A 24,857-nucleotide genomic window follows, 5' to 3' on the forward strand; every position below is an offset into this window, starting at 1 on the left:
TCCAGAGAACCTGAAAGATAATTTACACCTCCTTGAGAGAGGCACCATAGAACCAGTTCCACAGCATCAGTGTTCCTCCAGAGTTTTCTAATGGTTCTCAAGAAAAATAATGATTTCCGCACCATACTGACCTGCTTTCTTGAACTGTTCCAAACACGTCTAATCCATTTCAGAGGCTCTTCAGCCTGGAGATTACCTTGCCTCAATAGACTTCATGGAAGTATACCACCATATGCCCATTTTACAACAGCCTAATGCACTTTGCCCATGGCCAGGAGAAGTTCCAATACAGAGTTCTCCCATTTGACCTATCCGCAGTACCCCAGGTTTTCACAAAATTCATGATAGCCCACCTATGCACCTGGTTGCCCACCAATGCTCCTGATATCTGGACGACCTTCTAGTTACCAGTCATGGGAGCACAGAAGGATTTGGGAACAACCATCCACTGCCTACAGGAAAATGGCTTCATCAGCAACAGAGGCAAGACCCTACTGATCCCCAACCAATGTCTCCAGGATGAGACCAATCTATTCAAATGTACAGAGCAGGCATCCCCAAACTGCGGCCCTCCAGATGTTTTGGCCTACAACTCCCATGATCCCTAGCTAACAGGACCAGTGGTCGTGGGAAGATGGGAATTGTAGTCCAAAACATCTGGAGGGCCGAAGTTTGGGGATGCCTGGTACAGAGTGACATTTGACATGCATCTCAGCCACTCATGCGAAGAAAGTGATACTCAGCAACAAGGCCAAGTGGCTGAGCCTCCTGCTGATTCACCAGGGTACAGGGAGGAGTCCCTCCACAAGTGTGGCGCAGTGCGGTGTAGTGGTTAAGAGTGGTAGACTCGTAATTTGGTGAACCGGGTTCGCGTCTCCGCTCCTCCACATACAGCTGCTGGGTGATAGTCTTTAAACCTCTTTTGTTGACCACCAGCATTACACTTTCCATTTTTAAGTTCGGAATAGAGTAGTTGCTTTGGAAAATGATCATTAGGCACCCGAACAACATGACCAGTCCAACGAAGTTGATGTTGAAGTATCATTGCTTCAACACTGGTGATCTTTGCTTCTTCCAGTACACTGGTATTAGTTTGCCTGTCTTCCCAAGTGATGTGTAAAAATTTTCAGAGACACCGTTGATGGAATCTTTCAAGGAGTTGGAGATGGCGTTTGTAAGTGGTCCATATTTCACAAGCATACAGTAAGGTTGGTAGTACAATAGCTTTGTAAACTAGTGTGGGTCGGTGATGATGGGAGTGTAGTTTAACAGCTTCTGTAGGACTAAAGGTTCCCCATACCTGTGATACAGCCTACTCTGCTCTGAATGCATCAAGAGGTCCCGAAGGCCCTATTGAATAGGTGTGTCTTAATGGTGAAAGTACTGGCAAACCTCTCAAGACAGGGAATTCCATAAATAAGGCAGCACCACTCCGATCACTGCTCATTATGTAATTATCCTATGACAGTAAAAAGTACCACAAGAAGACTCCCCACAGCAGATCTCAATGGCCAATGGGTAAATATAGGGAACGGAGGCACAAAACTCCATCAGATATTTGGGTCCCAATCCCTTTTTAGGCTTTATAAATCAACTTGGATTTCAAAACAAATAGGCACCCAGTGCAGATGAGGATCTATAGAAGGCAAGCAGGAGAGATATGAAAAGGAGGACTGAATGCAGGAGCCTTAATGAAATTCCTGCATAGAAACATGAGGCTCCCTAAGTAAAGCTGGAGCAATGTTTGATGCCATCGCCCCCCCTGATATAAACAGTTCTAAGGTATGTAGATACTGGTACAGTCATACCTCGGTTGAAGTACGCCTCGGTTTGAGTATTTTCAGTTTAAGTACTCCACAGACCCGTATGAAACGGATTAACCCACTTTCCATTACTTTCAATGGGAAAGTTCGCTTCAGGTTAAGTACGCTTCAGTTTAAGTACTCCACGGACCGTCTGGAACGGATTAATCCACTTTCCATTACTTTCAATGGGAAAGTTCGCTTCAGGTTAAGTACGCTTCAGTTTAAGTACTCCACGGACCATCTGGAACGGATTAATCCACTTTCCATTACTTTCAATGGAAACGTTCACTTCAGGTTAAGCACGCTTCAGGTTAAGTTCAGACTTCCTGAACTAATTGTGTTTGTAAACTGAGGTACCACTGTATGTATATGTTTGCACATACCGTAGCTGAAGGGAAAGGGCAATTTGGCTAATTTGCATCTGCTAAGTTCATCAGGAAAAGAGTCAGTTTTCATCAGACAAAATTCTAGAAAGCATTCTAATTTAGCATGCTTTTTAAAGCTTTGTTTACTAAATACAAATAAAACAGAACACCCCATGTTACTCCCCCCCCCATCATAGCACTGGTATTTGACCTGAAATATTTGAGGGGGGATTAAAACACACAGTAAGATTTAAATTGTGTGTGTGTGTGTGTGTGTGTGTGTGTGTATACTTGTAAAAATGCAAAAGCATGCAGTTCCCTTACATTGTTTAAACTTAAGGGAGGTACTGAAAACTGTTGACACACTAATACATGCATCACATGATGTTGCTATAACCTCTTACATAAGCAGCCATGCATGTTTGCCAACACTAATAATGGACGTATCTGTTACTTCATGCGTAATTACTCCATGCATGATGTTTAAGGAAAGAGGCCAATTAGCTGCTTGCTTGCAGGCTCGCCCCTCCTCCTTTTCCTTCAGTTCGCTGAATGCAGCAGCCAGCAACAACAACAGACGAGACAGAAGGCAGAAATACTTGCCGGTGCCGTTGGCGAGCAGAAGTTGGTCAGGTAAATAGCTAGGAAGCAAGAGATTGGAACGGAGAAAGCTCAATTAAAACAGTTGTTTTCCCTCTGGAGTATCTCAATTTATTTTAAGAATAGTAGCTGCTTTGCCTTGAGAGAGAGAAACTGGGATAATTCAACTTTTGCAGATTTGTAACTAGTGATAGGTGTTACGACTGCAGTCTTATACTTATTTCCTTGGGAGTAGGTAAACTCAGTGGGATTTGCTTTTGAGTAAACCTGCAGTTTTCCAGTACAAACTGCCTACTCAGATGTCTCATTCATTTCACTGAAGCTTGTATTAAAGGGCCCCTGACCATCAGGTCCAGTCGTGTCCGACTCTGGGGTTGCGGCGCTCATCTCGCTCTATAGGCCAAGGGAGCCAGCGTTTGTCCGCAGACAGCTTCTGGGTCATGTGGCCAGCATGACAGAGCTGCTTCTGGCGAACCAGAGCAGTGCATGGAAACGCCTTTACCTTCCTGCCGGAGCGGTCCCTATTTATCTACTTGCACTTTGATGTGCTTTCAAACTGCTAGGTGGGCAGGAGCTGGGACCGAGCAATGGGAGCTCACCTCGTTGCAGGGATTCGAACCGCCGACCTTTTGATCAGCAAGCCCTAGACTCTGTGGTTTAATCCACAGCGCCACCTGGGTCCCTTGTATTAGGCTTGTATTAGGGAATGACTATTATCCTCGTAGCAGTTCCTTTGTAAAGCAGTAAATTCTCAGAATTTCTGTCAGCTGAGCTGGGACAGTCGGGGGGGGGGGGAAAGGAGACATAGTATATTTTTAATGCCAGTTTGTAATATTTCTTTGCAATTTGAAAGTCAGAATACTTACTCCAACTTAAACTAACAGTATTATAGTGACTCTAGTTCTTTCTCGAAGGATGGAGCTAGCTAGGAGGAGATTTTATCTTGTCCCCTGTGTTTTTCAACACCTACGGTACATGACATCACTGGGTGAGGCCATTAGGAGGCTAAGGCTGCAGTAACATCAGTATGCAAATAATACAGAAGTCCATTTGCTAGTCCCAGGGAGGCGTCTGGAGGCACTTTTGAGATGGATAAGGGGAACAAGCTGAACCTTAATCCAGATAAAAAGGGTGTGCTGTTGGTTAGGAAAGCTGGCAGTCTGGGTGGTTAAACTGTGTCATTTGTTTCTAAACAATGTGGTGACAGCCAGCAAATTAAGAAAGATTTAAAAAGGGGATTAGATTAAATTGTGCACGATATTGCAGTTACTAGTTGTGACGGTTTTGGATAGCCTTCAGCTACAGAGGCAGTATGCCAAAGATGCTTGTAGGGGCCAAGCATTTTGATTTTACCATACCCAATAACATGCAAGCTTTTTTCGCTGCCTATGTGTTTCTGGGATCAATCAATCAATCAGGATGTTTATTCGGCTTTACGCCCATCATAAAACACAACAATATAAATCAAATAAAACAGTGGACTCGTTCAAGCCACAAATAATATAACACAATTCACAGCTCACAAGGACAAATATTAACAATTAAAAAAGAAAAGTTTAAGATTATGATTAAAAATTTAGGCACTACGCTAAAATCAATATCTGATGTCATTATAGAAAATTCTTATAACTATAAATAATCTGCTAACATTCCATTCCGTGTCTTGTACGAGAGGACGGCTGTTAGGAATTTAGCAACCTGTAGAGTAATATAAGGATCCACATCTTGAAGAACCCAGGCAAGCTGGTTTGTCAGCCATAGGCTGGATTATGGAATTTAGTATACTGTACTAGCACGAGCCGAACTGTACATAGGGCAGATAAACATAACATGATGTAGAGATTCAGATGTCTTAATTTCACAAGCACACATTGAAGAGACTTGGCCCTTAGTAAATCTATGTCTCAGCACGTTTGTTGGAAAAACATTGAACCTAGCTTTAATGAAGGCATATCGGTGAGACGCGGCTGTAAGCGATGTTAAATAGGACGGAGCACGGTAAATAGGGGTTATGCCGAAATTTAACGGCGAGCATACTCCACCACCAGCTAAGAAATTTTGGTATAGCTCCGCATCATCCAGCCTTTGATTTATACACATTTTTGCCGCATTTAGATCCAGTTTGAGCAATTCAGTGGGCGAGATCTCATAGGACAGCAATTTGGCATTGATTTTTCCTGACCAAAATTTTGTGAAGTCATCCCGCCACATGCATTGAATGAGATAGTGGTTCGGGAGTTTATGCCATAGGGATATCCAATAAATCAAAACTCACCTCCATAAAACTAACTCCACTGAGGGGATCTTCATTTCTAAGTGAATAGCCGCATTACTTACGCATGTTGGTAATTTTAGAAGTTGGCGTAAGAATTGGCTTTGAAGCGACTCTAAAGGTGAGAGATTTGCAAAGGCCACCCATAAAGGTGCAGCATAGGCCATTGTGGCCATCACTTTGATGCTATACACTTTCAAGGCCGCAGGGATGAATAAGGCCCCCTCAGAATAGAAAAAACAGAGGAGGGAGTGCGATAGGGCTTTTGTCTTGTTTTGAAGGTATTCAACTTGCACTTTTATATTGAAAATAAATTCCTAAATATTTTAATTTATGTACTTGTTCGATTTTCGTACCCTCCAGTTTCCATGTACTGTGGTGCCTTGCTAGACGAATTTAATTCGTTCCACGGGTCTTTTCTTATAACGAAAAATTCGTCTAGCGAATCCCATAGGAATGCATTGAAATTTTTTTGGATTTTTTTTGCCCATAGGAACGCATTAATTGAATTTCAATGCATTCCTATGGGAAACCGCGATTCGATAGACGAATTTTTCGTAAAACGAATTCGTCTAGCAAGGCAACCTCCGCTCGAAAAATCCTTTCGTTAAGCGGAAATTTCGTTAAGCGGCGCATTCGTTAAGCGAGGCACCACTGTATAAAGTTTTCGACTCCTTGAAAATATCAGTACTTTGGACTTGGTGTTGTTGATAGACAGTGTGGTTGATAAATAAGTTAAAAAGAAGTGGCGCTAAAATACAGCCTTGGCGTACTCCCTTATTTACTGGCACTGGGTTCGTTAGGTCTCCAGCAGGGGTTAATCTCACCCTGGCCACGGACCCGGCATGAAGTTGGGAGATAAGCCACAGAAGCCTTCTATCTATTCCCCAACAGGCAAGTTTATCCCATAGTAATTTCCTCGGAATACTATCAAACGCAGCTTTCAAATCTATGAAAGCTGTGCAAAGTTGGCCCCGTCGAGGTGTCAAGTATTTCCGGGCTAAGTGATAAAGAATAATTGCCTGATCTGTTGTAGATCGGTTTAGTCTAAATCCAGCTTGCTTGTGCCCAATCAGGTCAGCCTCAACTGACCACTTCATCAACCTTGCCAGCAAGGATCAATTTCAAGTCCTCATTGGGACCTCTAAAGTCTCAAATGGTTTTGACCAAGGCAGGGCCGGTGCGTCCATATAAGCGAGCTAGGCAACTGCCTAGAGCGCCGTCATCCGAGGGGCGCTGCCAGCCTGCCGCCCACTTGCCGCTTTCCCTCCTCCTGCTGCTTGCTGCTGGCTGCAGAGGCGCTTCCCTGCAATGCCCTGCAGGGGGCGCAGGGCCGCGCAGGCGGGGACGACAGGCTCTGCTTCCCCTTCCTCGCACTGTCGCACACTTCCTCCGGCCGCGCTCACTTCCTCCAAGTCCGAGGCGACGAGCAGCAGCTGCAGCAGCAGCGACGGCGCCGCCCAGCCGGCCAAGCGCCATGAACCCAGGTGGGTTAGGTGTCTGGCTCCCCGATGGGGCGAACCCCGCACGCAGTGCAATGCTCCCTTTGCGCAAGGTGCGCACAGGAAGAGGTGCACCCCGCAGGGCCCAGGCACCTTCACCCTCCCCAGGCGCCACTTAGGCACTAAAATGCCCAGGGCAGGATGCCCCGGGGCATGGGCAGAGTGCGCGCTGCTTCTGGGCGTGCCGGGATGGGCTGAGTCTCCCTCCTTCCTGATCATGGGGCTCTGGGAGGGGGCCCACCTGCTTCACCAGCTGCCCTCTGGCTCTGGAACCGGGACTGGTTAAAAAGCATTTCCTGTTGATTAAGCATCAGGCTTCTAATTGTTTGATCAATCAATTAATGTAAAGGTCAGTTTGCACAGGGAATGCCAGCTGGCGCAGGCTTCTGGTCAAACCCCCCTCCCCTTATGATTTGCAGCTCCGTCCATTCCACTTCAGTTTTTTAAAGCATATATTTTTATTGGTTTTCAATCCTGCAACAATGCAAGCGTACAAAATAAAATAAAATCCCCGCTCCGGCCTCCTGCAAACCTTTGCTTCATGCTTTGATCACAGTGTTACAGTCAAACTGTAGTGGTTATTTTTCACAGGTGCTGGGAAACACAGACATTTAAGTGAAAACGTCCCTTACTAAAAGTTATAAGAAACTGCTCCATATTTTATTACAAGTGATCTAATTTGACTACAAGGCACATTTCATGAGCTGTTACTTACACCCTGGGTATCATCCACTCTGCCCATGTTGGATAGGGTGGGTTTTACCAGTGCTGTATGGCCCCCAAACATAGGAGCCAACTCCTCGGGGCAGAGGTCCCTTCGCTCACCCCCTAAAATATTTGGCATTGCCATTCAAATGGTGTACATGCACCATGTTGTGTGATCACTTGAGTTATACAATCAGAAGTTATTCTCAAATCAGGATCTCACAGGTAAACAAACTAGCAGCCACTATCAAGTTTAGTCTTACACACTTTGTTTTTGCAAATATAACAGGGGGCAAATAAACACTGATGAGAGCAATTAAAAGCATTGCATCAATCCTAACTTAAACATACAGATTAACATAGGCAGTCCAAGTGTTCAAAGAGGTGACAGAGTACAGTAATTCAGATGCAGAGACCAAACTCACAGATCCAACCCACTCAAAGCGTGCCTGTTCCCTTGACCAGTTCTGGGACTCTCTGCTGTGATTGAAACTGCATTAACATACACTGTTATCATAACATATATCAGCAGGAACATATCACTGTTTGAATACTTGAGGAAATGTGATAGCCCAGAAATACTGCCTGAATGAAAGTTGCATGGATTTCCTGTTAGAAATGGGTAACTACAGGAATTGTTCAAGTACTGTACAGGGGCAAACGGAAAGATATTTAAAATGTTGGCTAGCGGTTTGGGAAAGGAATCAGGTAATGATGCTAGGGACAATACTACCTGCATATACTGTATAGGTAATTACCAGCCAAAATTAGACAGACCCCTAGTATCATGATGCCTGGGTACCAAAAATAGATGCCTATTTTTGTTTTGCGAAGCCTTTCCCTGAGATGTCTCCAGAAATGGGTTTATTATTTAGAATTTAGTGATGGAATTATTGTTTTTAGAGCATGTGTTTGGTCTCCTGTTTCTATCTTGTCCACCACTTTGAAGGCTTCATGTCATGAAATGGTCTATAAATTTGTTATATGACAAATGTATTAGACAGAGGAATAAGCAAAGTAGTATTTGCACTTATTTCCATTCTGTTACCGTCTGCTCGCGTGGGATAGTTTTTTTTATCCCTCTTATAAATGGAAAGGAGTCTGTTAAGTAGCTCCTGACTTGAATGAGCCCCTAACAGGAATTCATCCTTGACTCTTAGAGAAATTAATGAAGGGATCAGGTAGAAAACATAAACATCCAGATTGATTTTAATTTTTGCTAAGTATGCACATTCTTGAAGCAAACAGCGTAGCTAGTATTTCAGAGATAGCATATCTATATTTACAGAGAGCACAGCAATGCAATCTGCATTGATAAAGGCAGTATAATGAGCAAAGGGACTTATGGAAAATGAGGTAAAAGGTCTTTTTTAATCAAGAAAAAAAGCCTTACTTCAGCAGGAAGATTAGGCCTCATCTATGAAAGTGAGCATGTTTTTGCAGATGTGTCCATACCAGAGCAGTTTCTCCTTTCCCTTTTTAAAGTTTTCCTTCTACTGAAAAGCCCTTTGGCTCAGAAAATATGAGTCAGAAACAGAGCACAAAGTTCAGAAGAAAAATAGTCACTTTATGGGCCTTCGGGGTTCTCTCGGATAGTTTTTGGTCCAGCACAGAAACCAGGCAGGTTGCACTTTTCCCTGACCTTGTATTTCTGTCAGGATTGCCAACACCTGACTGTCACCTGATCTAGGGGCGTGTCAGATGAGGTCCTTTGAAAATCCCTGTTCAGAAAGTGTACTAAAGATCAGACCAGACACCTATGCCTTCTAGACCAACCACTTATTCTCCAGGGTGATCTTACAATGTTATAAAATTTAATGGGTCTACTCTGAGGAAAACTTACTCGAACAACATCCAGTGTGTTTGTGTTATGAAGTAATATATTCCGGAAATAATATATTCTCTTTGGTCCTTTGAAAATGCACCTGATTTTGCTCTCTGCTTTGTCCTTGCAATTCCACTGACACAGAGGGGACTGCAAAGGGTTAAAGATTCAGAGAGAATGTAAAGCACGTTCACAAAATAAACTACCCCCATGTCTTCAAAATGACATCACTGGCTCAAATGTTCATGTTGTCTAACCCACGTTCTTAAGTACAGTCATACCTTGGATCCCAAACGCCCTAGAACTCGGACGTTTTGGCTCCCGAACACCGCAAACCCGGAATTGATGGTTCCGGTTTGCGAACCTTCTTTTGGAACCTGAATGTCCGACAGGGCTTCCACGGCTTCTGATTGGCTGCAGGAGCTTCCTTCTGCCAATCAGAAGGCGCAATTTAGTTTTCGAACGTTTTGGAAGTCGAATGGACTTCCGGAACGGATTCCATTCGACTTCCAAGGTACAGCTGTATATATGAAGAGACATAGGAGAACCTTGGGTGTGCATGTGTTTATGAATCACTAATGGGCATCTGAGACAATAGCAGAAATGGGGAAATGCAGGGAACCAGGCAGAGGGCCTTCTCGGTAGTGGCACCCGCCCTGTGGAACGCCCTCTCACCATATGTCAAAGAGAAAAACAACTACCAGACTTTTAGGAGACATCTGAAGGCAGCCCTGTTTAGGGAAGCTTTTAATGTTTAATAGATTATTGTATTTTAATGTTCTGTTGGAAGTTGCCCAGAGTGGCTGGGGAAACCCAGCCAGATGGGCAGGGTATGAATAAATTATTATTATTATTATTATTATTATTATTATTATTATTATTATTATTATTATTTATTAGCATATGAATTTGTTCTTTGTGAAAGCTGGCATAGTTTTGCCTAGAAGGCTGTTGTACTGTATAATGCTAAGGGATGGTTGTATGTTGAGAGATATTAAATGTTTTTTCTCTCCCCAATGGCACTGACACAGAGTAGGTGTGAACAGGGTTAGAAACTCAGATATATAAGCAAGCAAAGCAAAGATGTTTATTCGGCTGTACACCCATCATAAAACACAACACAACAAAACAAATCATATAAAAACCACAGACTCGTACAAACCACAGATAATATAACACAATTCACAGCTCACAAGGACAAATATTAACAATTCAAAAGACATATCTTGAAGGTTTAAGATTAAGATTAAAAATTTAGGCGCTAAACTAAAATCAATATCTGATATCATTTTTTAATTTTTTTTTTATAACTATCAATAATCAGCTAACATTCCATTCCGTCTCTTGTACGAGAGGACGGCTGTTAGGAATTTAGCAACCTGTACATCTTGAAGAACCCAGGCTAGCTGAAGGTCAACTGGATTGTCAGCCATAGGCTGGATTATGGAGTTTAATATACTAGCACGAGCCGAACTGTACATAGGACAGATAAACATAACATGGTGTAAAGATTCAGTTGATTTCATTTCACAAGCACACATTGAAGAGACTTGGCCCTTAGTAAATCTATGTCTCAGCACGTTAGTTGGAAAAACATTGAACCTAGCTTTAATGAAGGCATATCGACGAGACGCGGCCGTAGGCGTTGTTAAGTAGAACGGGGCACGGTAAATAGGGGTTAGGGTTAAGCTAATCACCAAATGGCAATTTACACCTAGGTTACAGTCGCCACAACAGAATATCTAGGCACCTTTTTGGCAGTAGTGGTGGTGGTGATCATCATATATACCACTTTATTTATTTATTGACCTAAAAAAATCTCGAAGCGGTTTACAACACATTAAAGCATCATTGCAGAATAAAACTAATTCAAGCTTCAAGGGGAATAGTTCAGATCCTTCTCTAAGGGGCATTTTCCTTTCCCCATCTTTATTTACCTACTTAATTTATATAGCTGCTGTATAATTATTTATTTATTTATTTGGTATCCCGGCCGAGGCCGGGCTCAGAGCTGCTAACATCATAAAAACAAGACAATATGCATAAAAGCAGACATCAATGAATTAAAATACATGGTGTGTGAACCATGTACCCCTTAGAGAAAAAAAGCAGGCTATGAATGCAATAAATAAATAAATTACCTGCTGACTGGAGGGGCCAGCCAGATGGAGATGTTAGTCACCAACCTGGCATCCAGAGATCTCCATGTGGTCACAATTCAACACTTGCCAGTCACAAAACATGCCTGGCTAATTTCTAACACCGGTTGCTGGGTATCGTGCGCAGCAGAGGGCTACAGTACTCCCATCCTGCTTACTGGCTTCCCAACAGGCACCTGGGAGGCAAAACACAGCTGGCACCACGGGTATGAATGCCAGTAGCAGAGGAGGAAAGGCTTTCCTTCAAAACCCTTGCGGAACGTTGTGTAAGAAAATGCTTTAAGCAACTAGGCGACTCCCATAACTTTACAATGGGAGTCAACCTGACAAATGGATTTTGAAATGGAATTTCTCCAAGACACGTTCTGTTTATGAGGATGGGAATGGATCTGTGTGTACTCTTTGAAGGATGGCATTGTTTCGATAATTACAGAGGTGTAGTGTGGCGGAGGCACTGGGGCATTTTTGAAGGAGTGCACAGGGCAGTCTCGAGCAGCTCGGCTGCCCTGGCGCTGAGGGGCAGAGATCGCTCCGGCACCCCCGCCCTCGCAGGGCGCAGCATGGTTTCCGCCCGGCGCCCTGGCGCACCATGCCACCAGGGGTCTACTTAGAGCCGGCCCTGGGAGTGCAATCAGGTGCCCCCATGACAGGCAAGGAACCCTTGCAGCTAAGGCATGGCAGGAGGGAGATTGGTCTAGTGGGTGAGGAGACTGTTGAGATGGGCTCCGTCCACCCTCCGCGCAGCCTCCCACCCTGCGCACCCCAACCCCAGCCGCCCAGCCTACGGTGGGGGGGGGGGGTTGCAACCGCCCCAGGCGCCAGCAATCCATGCTGTGCCGCTAGATGAGTACAGTGGTACCTCTGTTTATGAACTTAATTCATTCCGGAGGTCCGTTCTTAACCTGAAACCATTCTTAACCTGAGGTAGCACTTTAGCTAATGGGGCCTCCCGCTGCTGCTGCCGCGCAATTTCTGTTCTCATCCTGAGGTAAAGTTCTTAACCCGAGGTACTACTTCTGGATTAGCAGAGTCTATAATCCGAAGTGTTTGTAACCTGAGGTGTTTGTAACCCGAGGTACCACTGTATAGGCTTTTCCCATGGCCTTCACTGACGCAATCTGATTATATGTCATGAATCCTCATCTTCAATCCCAGTTTCACTCTAATTTTGTGTATTGATTTGCATTTCAGATGATGAAGGAAGGTGCTACATGCTGGGAACCTAGCCCTCGAGGACATCAGAGACAGGTAAAAGGTACCACTCCCGCAGCTTTCAATGGTACAGTTTGAAAGTTGATAGGGAAAGGTGCTGAGTTCCAAAAGCAGAGAACTCAATCCATAGCTACAAAGGAATTTTGGAATGCACCCAGAGTGCGCTCCCGATGCTTCCTTTTGAATTTGCCGCATTATTTTGCTTTATTCCTTTATATTCTAAAATATAACTGGTTTAAAACTACAAAATCAATACAGAATTAAAATACACAGTAACAGTTCCTTTGGGGCGTGCAGGCCTGGATCTGGGCGGGGAAAGCAAGATAGCTTTCCATTATTTTTATTTATTTCATAAAATGTATCCAATGCTTGGTTGTATATATTTTTAAAAACCTCAGAGATTTACAAACAGAATAAAACAATAACATTATGCACTGAATGGAGGTGCCAGGGAATCCCCACATACAACACATTACAACAATCCAGTCTTGTACTATCCAATGCATAAACTATTGTGGCCAAGTTTCCCAGTTCAGGAATGGTCATCGCTGTTGTACCAGTTTCAGTTAGTAAAAGGCCCTTCTAGCCACTGAGGCTACCTCCAATGACAGAGTTGGATCCAGAAGGCCCCCCCCCAAAAAAACTGTGAACCTGCTCCTTCAGGGGCATTGCATAGGTAGGCAGCTGACCAATTTCTTGGATGTGGAAACGATTTACCCACAATGCCTCTGTCTGTCCAGGATTCAATCTCAGCTTGTTTTTCTTCTTCCATGTCACACTGCGTCCCAGCAATATCTCAGAAACTGTTCTTCCATTTCACACTGTGTCCCAGCAATATCTCAGAAACTGTTCAGATCAAGATGCTGTGGAGAGATAGAGCAGCTTGTCATTTGCATTCTGAGGGCACCTCCCTGCCAGATTCCTAATAGCCCTTCCCAGTGTCTTCATATAGATATTGAGCAACAGAGGCGATAAGTTCAAGACCTGTAAAACTAAACTCGGATGTCACTTTCCCCGGTCAATAGAATTGGTGTTAAAGTCCACTGCTTATTCCAGCAGATCACCGCTAATAATTTTCTCATCAACATTTCAGAACAATCCTGTGACACACCACCCCAATCTCTGCAGCAGTGCGAGATTCCAGGGGTCCAGGCACATAACCCAGGGCCTGAATTTCCTTAGGAAATGAGGCACCATGGGGACTGTGGTGTCTATAATTTATGGTTTATTTGCACATACCTGAGCCTACATTGGAGAGGTTCAAAACATTACCCTCCAAGCGGGTTCTGTTTCTTCCATGGCTGCTGCTTGGATTCAAACTGTCACCCTACATTGCTCTGATTCCCCTTTCTACAGCTTTGAAACTGCCTGCAAAGCACAACCGTTTCCCCTTTCGCTTACATTATTGTCCACGGCAATCGTGAACCTACCCCACTCTAGCACTGTCTTTCTGGCTAACCCTGGGCTCAGGGTGGAGCTCAAGGCATTGGCTCATCTTCCAGGTTATCACCAGGCTTTGATTCCCTAATAATCAACATGAGCTGGATCCAGGTAACTCTCCAACCCTTCATTAATTCTAATTTTACTGGACCCAGACAATTAGGGTGCCTCACACCCTACAAACCCACAATAGTACTCTCTGCCTACTGAGATACTACTTAATTGTTGCTTGACGTTCATGGAAGGAAGTTGGGAGCTAACACCTGGAGAGCTTCCCTCCTGTCTTTCCCCAAGGCAAGGAGCAGCAGCTTTTGGGAGAGTGGAAAGTGTTCTGGCCTGTCGGTGATACGGGTGTAAGTTGTGTCAACCTTTCCGAGGTTTTATATACCTCCTTTAAAGTACATTCATACTTGCTAGATTCCCATATTCTGTGCCTCTCATTCTCTCCATTTTTTGGCTTATTGACATTGAATATGTCCTTGTGTTTTCTTGTATTCTCAGGTATGGAAGTTCTGGGATTCGATGAAGATCGCTGCCTTTATACTGGGTCCTGCCCTGCTCATGTTTGTTGCTTTCAGGAACTCAGTCACATGGTAAGTCCACCAGGTCCCTGGAGCTCAATAATGGTTTGGCCAAAAGGAAAGTGGCAACTGCTATTGTCACAGGATCGCTTTTGTGTTTCAGGCACCTGCAGAAATTCTGGGGAGCCTCTGGCTTGTTCTGGCAGACTCAGTGGGAGAACTTGCACCACCTCCTAGGGGGAAATGAATGGGTGATTTTCATAGTTTGTGAGTCACTTTGAACTGAAGTCAGTTATTGTCTGTGTTTTTAACGGCTCTTTCAATTCTGTTAGTATTTTATTCCATTATAATGATGGTCTTTTCTATGTATTTAGCTTGTTCTATTTTATCTGTGTAAGCTGCCTGAGTCTCAAATTGAGGGAAAAGGCAGGAATACTAATAATAGGCTCATTTCTTATCTACGTATAAGGGTGGTTTTGAATATAAAAGCATTCCTATAATATAATACCTTGTCATATCTGTTTACCATTGGGCATGTGCCTCATTGAACCCAAGCTTGCTGATACATAAGTTAGGCAAAACTTCCTGATTGACCAATAATACGTACTGTCCCTATTCCTCCTTTCCTTCACAACATGCAGAGTTATGTGGAGTGACTTAATTTAAAAGTGTGGGGCTGTGGCCAAGGACCTCTGAATCCATATTTATGTATAGCATCTAGTCTCTTTTCAGAATGTTCACAAAGCTTAAGTGACAATGATAGTCCAGCTACGTTGCTATGAGGTGAAGAGGACAAGAGTCAGCTTCTAGTACAAAAACTATTGCTGTGTTATTGATAAAAAAATTCCTTCAGTAGCACCTTAAAGACCAACTAAGTTTTTATTTTGGTATGAGCTTTTGTGTGCATGCACACGCACACGAAAGCTCATACCAAAATAAAAACTTAGTTGGTCTTTAAGGTGCTACTGAAGGAATTTTTTTATTTTGCTTCGACTCAGACCAACACGGCTACCTACCTGTAACTGTGTTATTGATGTTGATGATAGGGGAGGGGGGGTGGGGCAGAATGGGTGGACAGGTATGGAGGACTCCCTGGTCCTGAATGGGGTAACTGTGCCCCTGAGGGACCAGGTGCGCAGCCTGGGAGTCATTTTGGACTCACAGCTGTCCATGGAGGCGCAGGTCAATTCTGTGTCCAGGACATCTGTCTACCAGCTCCATCTGGTACGCAGGCTGGGACTCTGCCCGCAGAGTGATACATGCTCTAGTTTTCTCCTGCTTGGACTACTGCAATGTGATCCACGTGGGGCTACCTTTGAAGGTGACACAGAAACTACAACTAAGCCAGAATGCAGCGGCTAGGCTGGTGATTGGGAGCGGCCGCTGAGACAATATAACACAGGTTATGAAAGACCTACATTGGCTCCCAGTATGTTTCCGAGCACAATTCAAAGTGTTGGTGTTGACCTTTAAAGCCCTAAACAGCCTCAGCCCAGTGTACCTGAAGGAGCATCTCCACCTCCATCGTTCAGCCCAGACACCGAGGTCCAGCGCTGAGGGCTTTCTGGTGTTTCCCTCACTGCGAGAAGTGAGGTTACTGGGAAAAGGGAGAGAGCCTTTTCGGTAGTGGTGCCTGCCTTATGGAATTCCCTCCCATCAGATGTCAAGAAAATAAACAACTTTTAGAAGACATGTGAAGGCAGCCCTGTTTAGGGAAGTTTTTAATTTTTGATGTTTTGTTGCTGTATTATTATTATTATTATTATTATTATTATTATTATTATTATTATGGGTGGAATATAATGGGTGGCTCCTTCATGGATCATTGCCTTGTCGTGGCGAAGGGGCTTGAATAACTGAGAGAAGCTATGAGCTGTGCCGTGCAGGCCACCCAAGATGGACCAAACTGCGGGAGGCAGTGGAGGACAGGAGTGCCTGGCGTGCTCTGGTCCATGGGGTCACGAAGAGTCAGACACAACTAAACGACTAAACAACAACAACGTAATGTGTGGGGTATAAATAATAAATTACTACTACTACTACTATTCTGCATCTCACCAAGGAACCCTTTGCATCTCTTCCTATTTAGCCCACTGGTATAATGCAAATAGCAGGAGAACTTGTGGCCCTCCAGAGCAGGGGTCGGCAAGATTTACCTTGCCTGGGCCGGTTCACTCCAGCGGAGATCCCAGCGTGGGCCAGATTGCTCGCCAGCCTGCGATTTCTGGTGTCTGCGTCTGCACATATGCGATTTTCGGCATCTTCGCATGCGCAGACGTGATCTTCGACACCACGGATGCAAGTACCTTCACTGCACTGTGCTGGTTTAGCGCAGTGGGCGGGGACTCGCCAAGTGGGCGGCTCAGTTCAGGGGCACCTCATGGCCAGTTAAACGACCTCCGTGCAACGCTTGTGGCCCATGGGCCTTAGGTTGCCGACCCCTGCTCCAGGGGATGTTGGACTACAACTCCTATCAGCCCCAGCCAGCATGGCCAATGCTCAGGGATTTGTACTCCAAGAATATTTGTAGGGCCACAAGTTCCCCACTCCTGCTATGAAGCATCAGGCGTGAATGTAAGAGTCTCTATCAATTGCTTAAGTGAAAGCCACAATGAAATTCAGTCTTCCACGTGACCTTTGATGAACCGTGGGCAGCAGATGATGGGGACACACCCACACATCTATTACTGGAGTATCTGCTCTGTCAACACAAATAGAATTAGTCTCTCCCTTCCGCTTGTCCATTTGAACAACATCTATGACTGTGGTCTTCCCATGCCACTCATTTCCTGCTTTTTCTTATCCTTTCCTTTTTGAGCTGCTGTCCTGTCCCCACTCGCTCTTTCCCTCTTCTTGTACTACAGGCGCTGGAATAATTCCTGCCCTGATTTTCTGGATCTTCAATGGAATCTTGATGGTAGCAGATGTGACTGGGAAGCCGAGTTTCATCACCCGATACCGCATTCAGTTGGGGAAGAACGATCCTGTGGGTATTTTTTTGCACAAATATGGCAGCCCTGTTTGCTTGTTCTGAGTGGGAGCTGTTGATTCCTCCCCAGATAGCCTTTCTAGCTTCAGTCAGGGGATGCATCCAGCAGTTACAAATATGTTGATTTGGGTAGATAGCATTTTGGTCTTTTTATCTGTTTCTCCAGGAAGAGTCTTCTTCCCTTCCACTAGCGCTGTATAATAGCGTAGACTGAGGAGAGAAATGATTGGCCCAAGGTCACATTCAGAGTGAGCTTCGACTCCCTGCATAGGCCTGACGGAATAAAAATGTTTTCAGCAGGCATTTAAAAACTGGAACTGAAGGCGCGGCATTTTGAGTGGCCGCTAGTTATTCTAACATTTTCTTTATAGTGGTGGGTGAATTTATCGTCCCAATTATCCTAACAGAAGTTGCACCTTCAATAAAAGAAGGGAACTGTTTCCCAGTCCCACAAAAAAGCACCAGTGTTTGTTCCTGTGCCTTTATCCTAATTGCTCCACAAGGCTCATGAAGCCTGAATATGCAATGACTGAAGATTTAGAACTTAAAGCCTTCTTTATTTGGCAAGCAGAGAGGGAGAAGCCACTTCGAGCCTCTAACTGTAGCCAAGGGTCTTCCAGGCTTGCAGAATGTTCATCCCAGCTTAGGCAGTGCTGTTCCACATTTTGACCCAGGTTCATTTTGCCTCTCCCCCTAGGTGGACACAAAAAGACTGCAGGATGCCATACGCACAGCCCTGTTCAATGATTTTTTCATCTCTCTGCCTATGATTATCCTCATGCTCCCTATTCTGAAATGGAGGGGGGAGCCATGCAGTTTGCACTTGCCAACTTTCCATTGGTTTCTTCTCGAGCTGGCAATCTTTACGCTATTGGAGGAAATTCTCTTCTATTACTCTCACCGGTAAGGCACACATTTCATTGAGATAACAGATTGGGCTGCCCTCCTGGGTTGGTTTTATAATGTGCAGTATCCAACTGGGTAGATTGAGACTGGCATTTTAAGGCTGCAGTTTCCACTCCTTCAAAAAAAGTGATTTTCTAGTTAAACATAGCTAACAGGATGCGATAGATTGGATAGTGGTGGTGGTTGTTTTACTGAAGTGTAGTTGCCACAATTGCACGTGCAGTGCAAAGTAATCATGCTGTTATCCCCACCCCCTTGTATTTACTCGAATCAAATGCTCACCTTTTTTGGCCAACTTACATTGTGAAAATTAAGGTGTGCATTAGATTCCGATGGCACATTTACATTCACCAGCAAATACTTTTTTTGGCTTTAAGGTTCTGAAAATTGAGGTGCGCATTAGATTTGATTGTGCATTAGACTCGAGTAAATACGGTAGCTGCCTTGCATGGTGCCTCAACACCAGCTGTTCTGCCCACAGATCAGGGGCGTCTTAAGGTTATCTGGCACCATGGTGCAGGGATCCCTCAGGCGCCCCCCACCCCCACGCTTCCCTCCGGGCGGGCAGCACCTCTCCCTCGGGCCCCTCTGCAGCCCACCTCGCTCCCCCCCCACGCCGCCATGGTGCGCCTTCTGCTTCTTGCCCGCGGCGGGCAGGACCGATGCCGGCAACGCCGGACTTGTGCTCTTCCGGGCAGGGCCAGGCGTGGCGGGCAGCCGGAGGGGGGAGGCCCGACGGGCAGGGACGCTGCCAGTTGTGCTCCGCCTCTGCCTACTTGGCAGAACCAGCTGCGTGGCGCTGCCGTCCAGGGAGCCCTGGCTGCCGCGCTGATGGGAGGCTTGCGGCCGGCTTCCCTGCAATGGTGCCCACAGCCCAAGAAGAGGCGGGCGAGGGCGGCGCTGCTGGCGGGGCTTGAGGCGGCTCCTCCGGCAGGGAGGAGGCTCCGGGCACGGCATGGCGGAGGCGCCCTCCAGAACCGTGGCGCCTTGTGCCAGTAGCCTCTGGCTAAGACGCCCCTGCCACAGGTAAAATATGGCATATTGTCTCTGCTTCTTCACCTGCAGGCTTCTTCATCACCCTCTCCTATACAAACACATTCATAAAAAACATCATGAATGGACCGCTCCCATTGGTGTAGTTTCCATCTATGCTCATCCAATTGAGCATGTGGTAAGTGGCACAACTGGCAACTGAGGAAAGTCTAATGACCCATTGCAACACCTGAGGTACATGGCTTAATAAAGTTTCAGATTAGGTTATAATGGTAAAACAACATCTTATTTACGAGTAATATTGGCAAGTGACTATTCTGGAAAAACTGGTTGCCCTTGATAAAATATTATTGAAAAAATAATTACCTCCTGCAAAAGAAAATTCAAGAAGGTTTTGAAATATTTTTAGTAGAAATATTGCAATTTTCTGTTAACTGAAAATTTCCTTGCATAATGAAGTAAAAAAAAAAGAGTTTTGTTGATTATTGATAGTAAAGGACCTCTTGACGGTTAAGTCCAGTCAACAGCAACTATGGGGTGCAGTGCTAATCTCTGCTTTCAGACCGAGGGAGCCAGTGGTTGTCCGCAGACAGCTTTTCTGGGTCATGTAGCCAGCTTTTGGTGCCCGGAACACCATGACGAGTGCCAGAGCGCATGGAGGCGCCATTTACCTTCCGACCGCAGTGGTACCTATTTATCTACTCGTGCTGGTATGCTTTTGAATTGCTAGGTTGGCAGGAGCTGGGGCAAAGCAACAGGAGCTTACCCTGTCACCCGGATTCGAACTGCCAACCTTACCATCAGCAACCCCCAAAGGCTCAGTGGTTTAGACAATTGCTAAGTGATCAAATAAAAAAAGAGAAAATGTTCCAATATACCTCTGCATAGGCATACAATCTGTATAGACTGTACAGAGACCACAGAAAAGAATGTTCTTACCTGTGAATCTTCTTCTCAGAGGCAGTTCCATCTGCTTCAGGAGGTTCCTATGAGGTGCCAGTCAGACATTCCCTTTCACTGGCCACAGTGAAATGAAAGAGATGCAAGAGGATGACTCTCAAAACCACCTCTGCTTTATACCCGAAATAGTATGGTCTAGGTGTAGGACTCTACTTTAAGGCAGGGTGGAACTAAAGGTAAAGGTAAAGGACCCCTGACAGTTAAGTCCAGTCACAGACGATTCTGGGGTTGTGGTGCTCATCTCGCTTTACAGGCGAAGGGAGCCGTCGTTTGTCCGCAGAGTTTTTCCGGGTCATGTGGCCAGCATGACTAAGCCGCTTCTTGCACAATGGAACGCGGAAACCAGAGCAGCACACTGAAACGCCGTTTACCTTTCCGCAGCTCGGGCTGCGAACGTGATCCGTGCGGGAGGCATGTTCGCAACCCGCAGCGGCGCACACGCTGGTCACAATTTGGTGTTTCTGCGCATGCGCGAGCGCCAAAACCCGGAAGTAACCCATTCTGGGACTTCTGGGTACGGCGCGGTGCGCAACCCGAAAACGTGCAACCTAAAGCGGCCGTAACCATAGGTATGACTGTATCTATGTGCGCTTTTGGGCGTGCTTTCGAACTGCTAGGTTGGCAGGAGCTGAAACTGAGCAACGGGAGCTCACCCAGTCATGGGGATTCAAACTGCTGACCTGATTGGCAAGTCCAAGAGGCTCAGTGGTTTAGACCACAGTGCCACTCGTGTCCCTAGGGTGGAGCTACTGTCCCTTAAAATACACGAACAAGTTTAAGTACTGCATTTCCCATTCTTTTCTTAGGAGACCTTGGTTGCCTGCTTGGAAGAATAGATGATATGTCAGACAAAAATAAGTAACATAAGGCAATCATGGTTCTGGGAATAAGATGGTGTAAAATAAGGCATACACTAGTCTCCTGTTCCCGCTTATGGACTTCAATTGCTACCCACCCACCCCGGCATATCAATGAAGTATGAGGGAGACCAGGCCTACGGTTCTTCCTTCCATTAATTCGACACGGCTTCCTCTTTCACGTTAGCAAGTGCCCAGGGCAGAACCAGGTCAGCAGTAAAGCACTTTTGGAGCAGAAGAGTAACGTCAAAGGAGATTTGCAACCAATATGCAGAGTCAGATGTTAAAACACCCTGCAGATCTCTTTGAAAAAAAAACACCTTTTTATCTGCACATAGAATATATATGACACTTAAAAAGCACCAGCTTTTCAACAGTGGAGCGTCAATCTTTGAAGCTCACCACCCCCTCTTTGGGAATATTTTCTGTGTACATATTCATCATTATGAACCTGCACTTATATTCCAGTTTTCCAACATGCTGCCTGTGATGACCGGCCCAATCCTCATGAGATCTCATGTTACATCCATCATGGCGTGGCACTCCCTTTCCTTTCTGGCCACCACCATTTCTCACTGTGGCTACCATTTACCTTTCCTGCCCTCACCAGAGTTCCATGACTTCCATCATCTCAAGTAATTAGATTTTGTTCTTAGAGGCCACATTTGCCTCACTCATAACTGGGACCGGGGGTGGGGGTGTGGGGTTGATGCATACAGCTGCTGGAACGGACTTCGCTTAATTTAGCCAGCATTCAAGTTCTCTAAGCCTTGGCTGAAGTTCAACACAAAAGAAGATTCCCTACCCCCAAACCCACTATTATCCTAGCATATGAAAGTACTCAAAATCTTCAGGCATATCTTGTTTTCTTGGGGGGGGGGGTAAATACTCTTCTGTGCGGCTACTTAGTGCTCAGCTGCTTATTGTGGCTTTATGTAACTGGTCTCATGCTGCCAGAAATGAATTTGGCCTAGGCAAACTATATTGCTATCCTTGGGATGAAATATTCCCCATAGGCACTCATATGAATATTACCTCTAAGGCAATCTCTGGTCCACCAGATCACTGCCAATTCCCATCAGCACCAGCCAGCATGGCCAATGATCAGGGATGGTAGAAATTGAGCTTCAACAACATCTAGAGGTCCACCGATTTCCTACTCTGGCTCCATCAGTCACATTACAGTTAAGGGTAGTGTTTCTACTTTCCGTAACAGCAGTGTTTTACTCTTGCAATATGCTCTTTACAACTAAAGCCATTCCCAGAGTTATTTGTGTTGGGGGTGGGGGAAGCAGCAATAGACAGTTTCCATCCCAATGCAAATAGCTGTTTTATGGGGTTGGATTTTTTTGTTTGGGGGGGGGTGTTTAAAAAAACCTTTGGGGTTTTTCAATTAAAAAAAACTTCTGTATACATTTACAAACCTGACAAGTCATTCTTGCTCAAACACATCTATTTAAAACTAGAAAATTTAAACATGCAAGGCCCCCCCCCACCCCATCCTGCTTTCAGATGACAGACTGAGAGCTTCAAAGCAACAATATGGTACAGAATAATATGGAGAGTCAAAATTTAACCGATTAGGGTCAGGGTGGAATGGGGCACGTTGTTTAATGGAAGGGAAATGCCTACATCATTACAGTATGTTCACCATTAAAAGTATGTACTGCAATTATTTCCCTTTCTTTTTCACCAGATTCAATCAGTGCTATGGTGTCTTGGGTGTGCTGGACCGCCTGCATGGAACAGATCTGTTGTTCAAGCAAACAAAGGCCTATGAGAGACACTCCGTTCTGTTGAGCCTCACCCCCCTCACTGAAAGCATTCCTGATTGTCCTAAGAAATCAGAGTGACCCTTAAGTGCAAATTATTTCCTTTGACATCATCCAGATAATCACAAGAATCGGGAAATACCAGATTTTCTGGTGAGGCACTCAACAAGATTATTGTGGCAGGTTTCATGTTTTCATTGGCAAGGGACAGAGCTTGACCTATAACACAGCCTCCGAAAAGGATCAGGGTAACGCTTATGTTTGTAGAGCACCATGGCAGAAGAGGAATAATGGCAGCATCTACAGAAATGGTTGTGATTGACCAAGGAAAGCAAACAGCTGAAAGTACTGTATAACAAAGGGTGCTGGAGGTGAGAGAATACACTTTCTGGCTTACAGAAAACAAGTAACTCTCATAGAATTCCAAGTTGGAATTTCAGCCTGACCCAACAAAGGACCAAGAGCAGGTGAATTCGAGAGCATTTACCGTATTTTTCTGTGTATAAGACAATGTTTTTTGGTATTAAAAAAAATAGGCAGAAATTGGGTGTCGTCTTATACAGATACCGTGCTTCTCATATTATAAGACACGTCTTATATTTATTTTTTCCTCAAAAAAAACACACTATGGCTTATTTTCAAGGGATGTCTTATTTTTTTCCTCCTCCTCCTGCCGCGGCCGGCATTGCTGCTGCGCCTATCACTATGTCTTATTTTCGGGGTATGGCTTATATTACTTGAATGCTTAAAAATCCTGCTGTGGCTTATTTTATGGGTATGTCTTAAAATATGAGAAACACGGTAGTGAATGCAGAGGGGGGTGTGTGCGATTAATGGCAGCAGCAAACAGGAGATAGTCGGGTTATTGGTGGCTGTGGCAATTGGGCAGGCGAATGGCAGCTGCGGCAAGTGGGCTGTTAGTGGTGGTGAGCGGGCAGACAATTGGCGGCTGTGACGAGGTCTGTGATTGGCAGTGGCTGTGGCAAGTGATCATTGGTGGGCAGGCGGGTGAGCAACTGGCGGAAGTGAACCTCCTCTATGCCCACAAGCTAAACAACTTAATTTCTTAATTTTGGGTTTAAAAATTAGGGCTCGTCTTATACACTGAAAAATACGGTATTCCTAATCTCGGAAGAAAGCAGGGGACTGAAATCTGCCATCTCCCTGAGTACCAAGCTGAATGAGTAGTCCTACTGAACAGTACAATGTAAGGCATCATGCTGTTGTATAGCAAGATACTCTTGTGCTGCATTACTGTAAAGGGGGGGGAGGTAAAGTTTTATCACTCTATATGATCTATTAAAGATTTCTATCTATGCTTAATTGGGTTTTTATTTCTATTTTTCCTTATGTTTGCAGCTGTTTCTATTTTAGCTGTAGGGCACCCTGAATCCGTCAGGGAAAAACGTGGGATATAAATAAATATAATCATAAGTCATGCCTCTCCAAGTAACTGAAGATTTTTAAAGAGATAGTGGAGCTAATTAACATAGCCAAAGAGAGCATTATGACGATCTTTTATACTCACTAAAACTCATTAGAAAAAGTAGCTGTTTGGTGACCCTGGAATGGAAAACAAACACAAAATGAAACCATTCTCGTTTTGCTTCCACATGGGCCTAGTCCTCAAGAACAGCAGATGAGGCAATAAACATCACTGTGCCACTCCAGGCAGAAGACATACAAGAGGCTTGAGTACAATGATCTATTCCAAATATTTAGCTTTCGGTGTGCAGCGATACTTTTTTTTTGTATAGAGGACCATTCAGTCATTTCAAAGGCGGCATACACACAGGTTGCCTCTTAGCCCAATTTTTCATTCTTTGAAGAACAGTTTAAATAATGTAAGCAACCAGGAATCTTGCTAGAGTACATAATACTGAAAATGCAAAAGGACATTTGTCTTGACAAGTAACATTTTTAGCACACTTATCCTGCCATTACATCATCATATCGTGCATCTCCCAGTTCTCT

General features: G+C 44.8%; 2 protein-coding genes across 3 annotated transcripts in view; one reads left to right on the plus strand and one right to left on the minus strand.

Annotated features, from left to right (window-relative positions):
- Nucleotides 1-11,423, minus strand: part of CNOT8 (CCR4-NOT transcription complex subunit 8) — a 36,827-nt gene extending 25,404 nt beyond the window's left edge. The window contains exon 1 of the mRNA XM_035105737.2: nt 11,216-11,423. The gene's annotated coding sequence lies outside the window, so the exon portion shown is untranslated. The remainder of the gene's footprint in view (nt 1-11,215) is intronic.
- Nucleotides 2,714-24,845, plus strand: FAXDC2 (fatty acid hydroxylase domain containing 2). 2 transcript variants are annotated; one of them, XM_035105733.2, is made up of 9 exons: nt 2,714-2,803; nt 12,425-12,481; nt 14,387-14,478; nt 14,570-14,673; nt 17,271-17,392; nt 18,093-18,298; nt 19,367-19,472; nt 21,580-21,746; nt 22,808-24,845. In XM_035105733.2, the coding sequence occupies exons 1-9, from the start codon at nt 2,723-2,725 to the stop codon at nt 22,962-22,964; spliced, it is 1,092 nt and encodes a 363-aa protein (XP_034961624.2). In that variant the 5' UTR covers nt 2,714-2,722; the 3' UTR covers nt 22,965-24,845. The 2 variants fall into 2 exon arrangements, with proteins under 2 accessions (XP_034961624.2, XP_034961625.1); XM_035105734.2 differs by lacking the exons at nt 2,714-2,803; nt 12,425-12,481 and adding an exon at nt 12,569-14,238.
- Nucleotides 24,846-24,857: the final 12 nt, after the last annotated feature.

The sequence above is a fragment of the Zootoca vivipara genome, chromosome 2, assembly GCF_963506605.1.
Source record: "Zootoca vivipara chromosome 2, rZooViv1.1, whole genome shotgun sequence".
In the NCBI taxonomy this organism is placed as follows: domain Eukaryota; kingdom Metazoa; phylum Chordata; class Lepidosauria; order Squamata; family Lacertidae; genus Zootoca; species Zootoca vivipara.

Bases quoted from the DNA above. Each gene is read 5' to 3' on its own strand.
- FAXDC2 (XM_035105733.2), top strand. From the start codon at position 2,723: ATGCAGCAGCCAGCAACAACAACAGACGAGACAGAAGGCAGAAATACT. The intron at 2,804-12,424 runs GTAAATAGCTAG...TTTGCATTTCAG, and splicing joins GGCGAGCAGAAGTTGGTCAG to ATGATGAAGGAAGGTGCTAC. The intron at 18,299-19,366 runs GTAAGGCACACA...CTTCACCTGCAG, and splicing joins CTCTTCTATTACTCTCACCG to GCTTCTTCATCACCCTCTCC.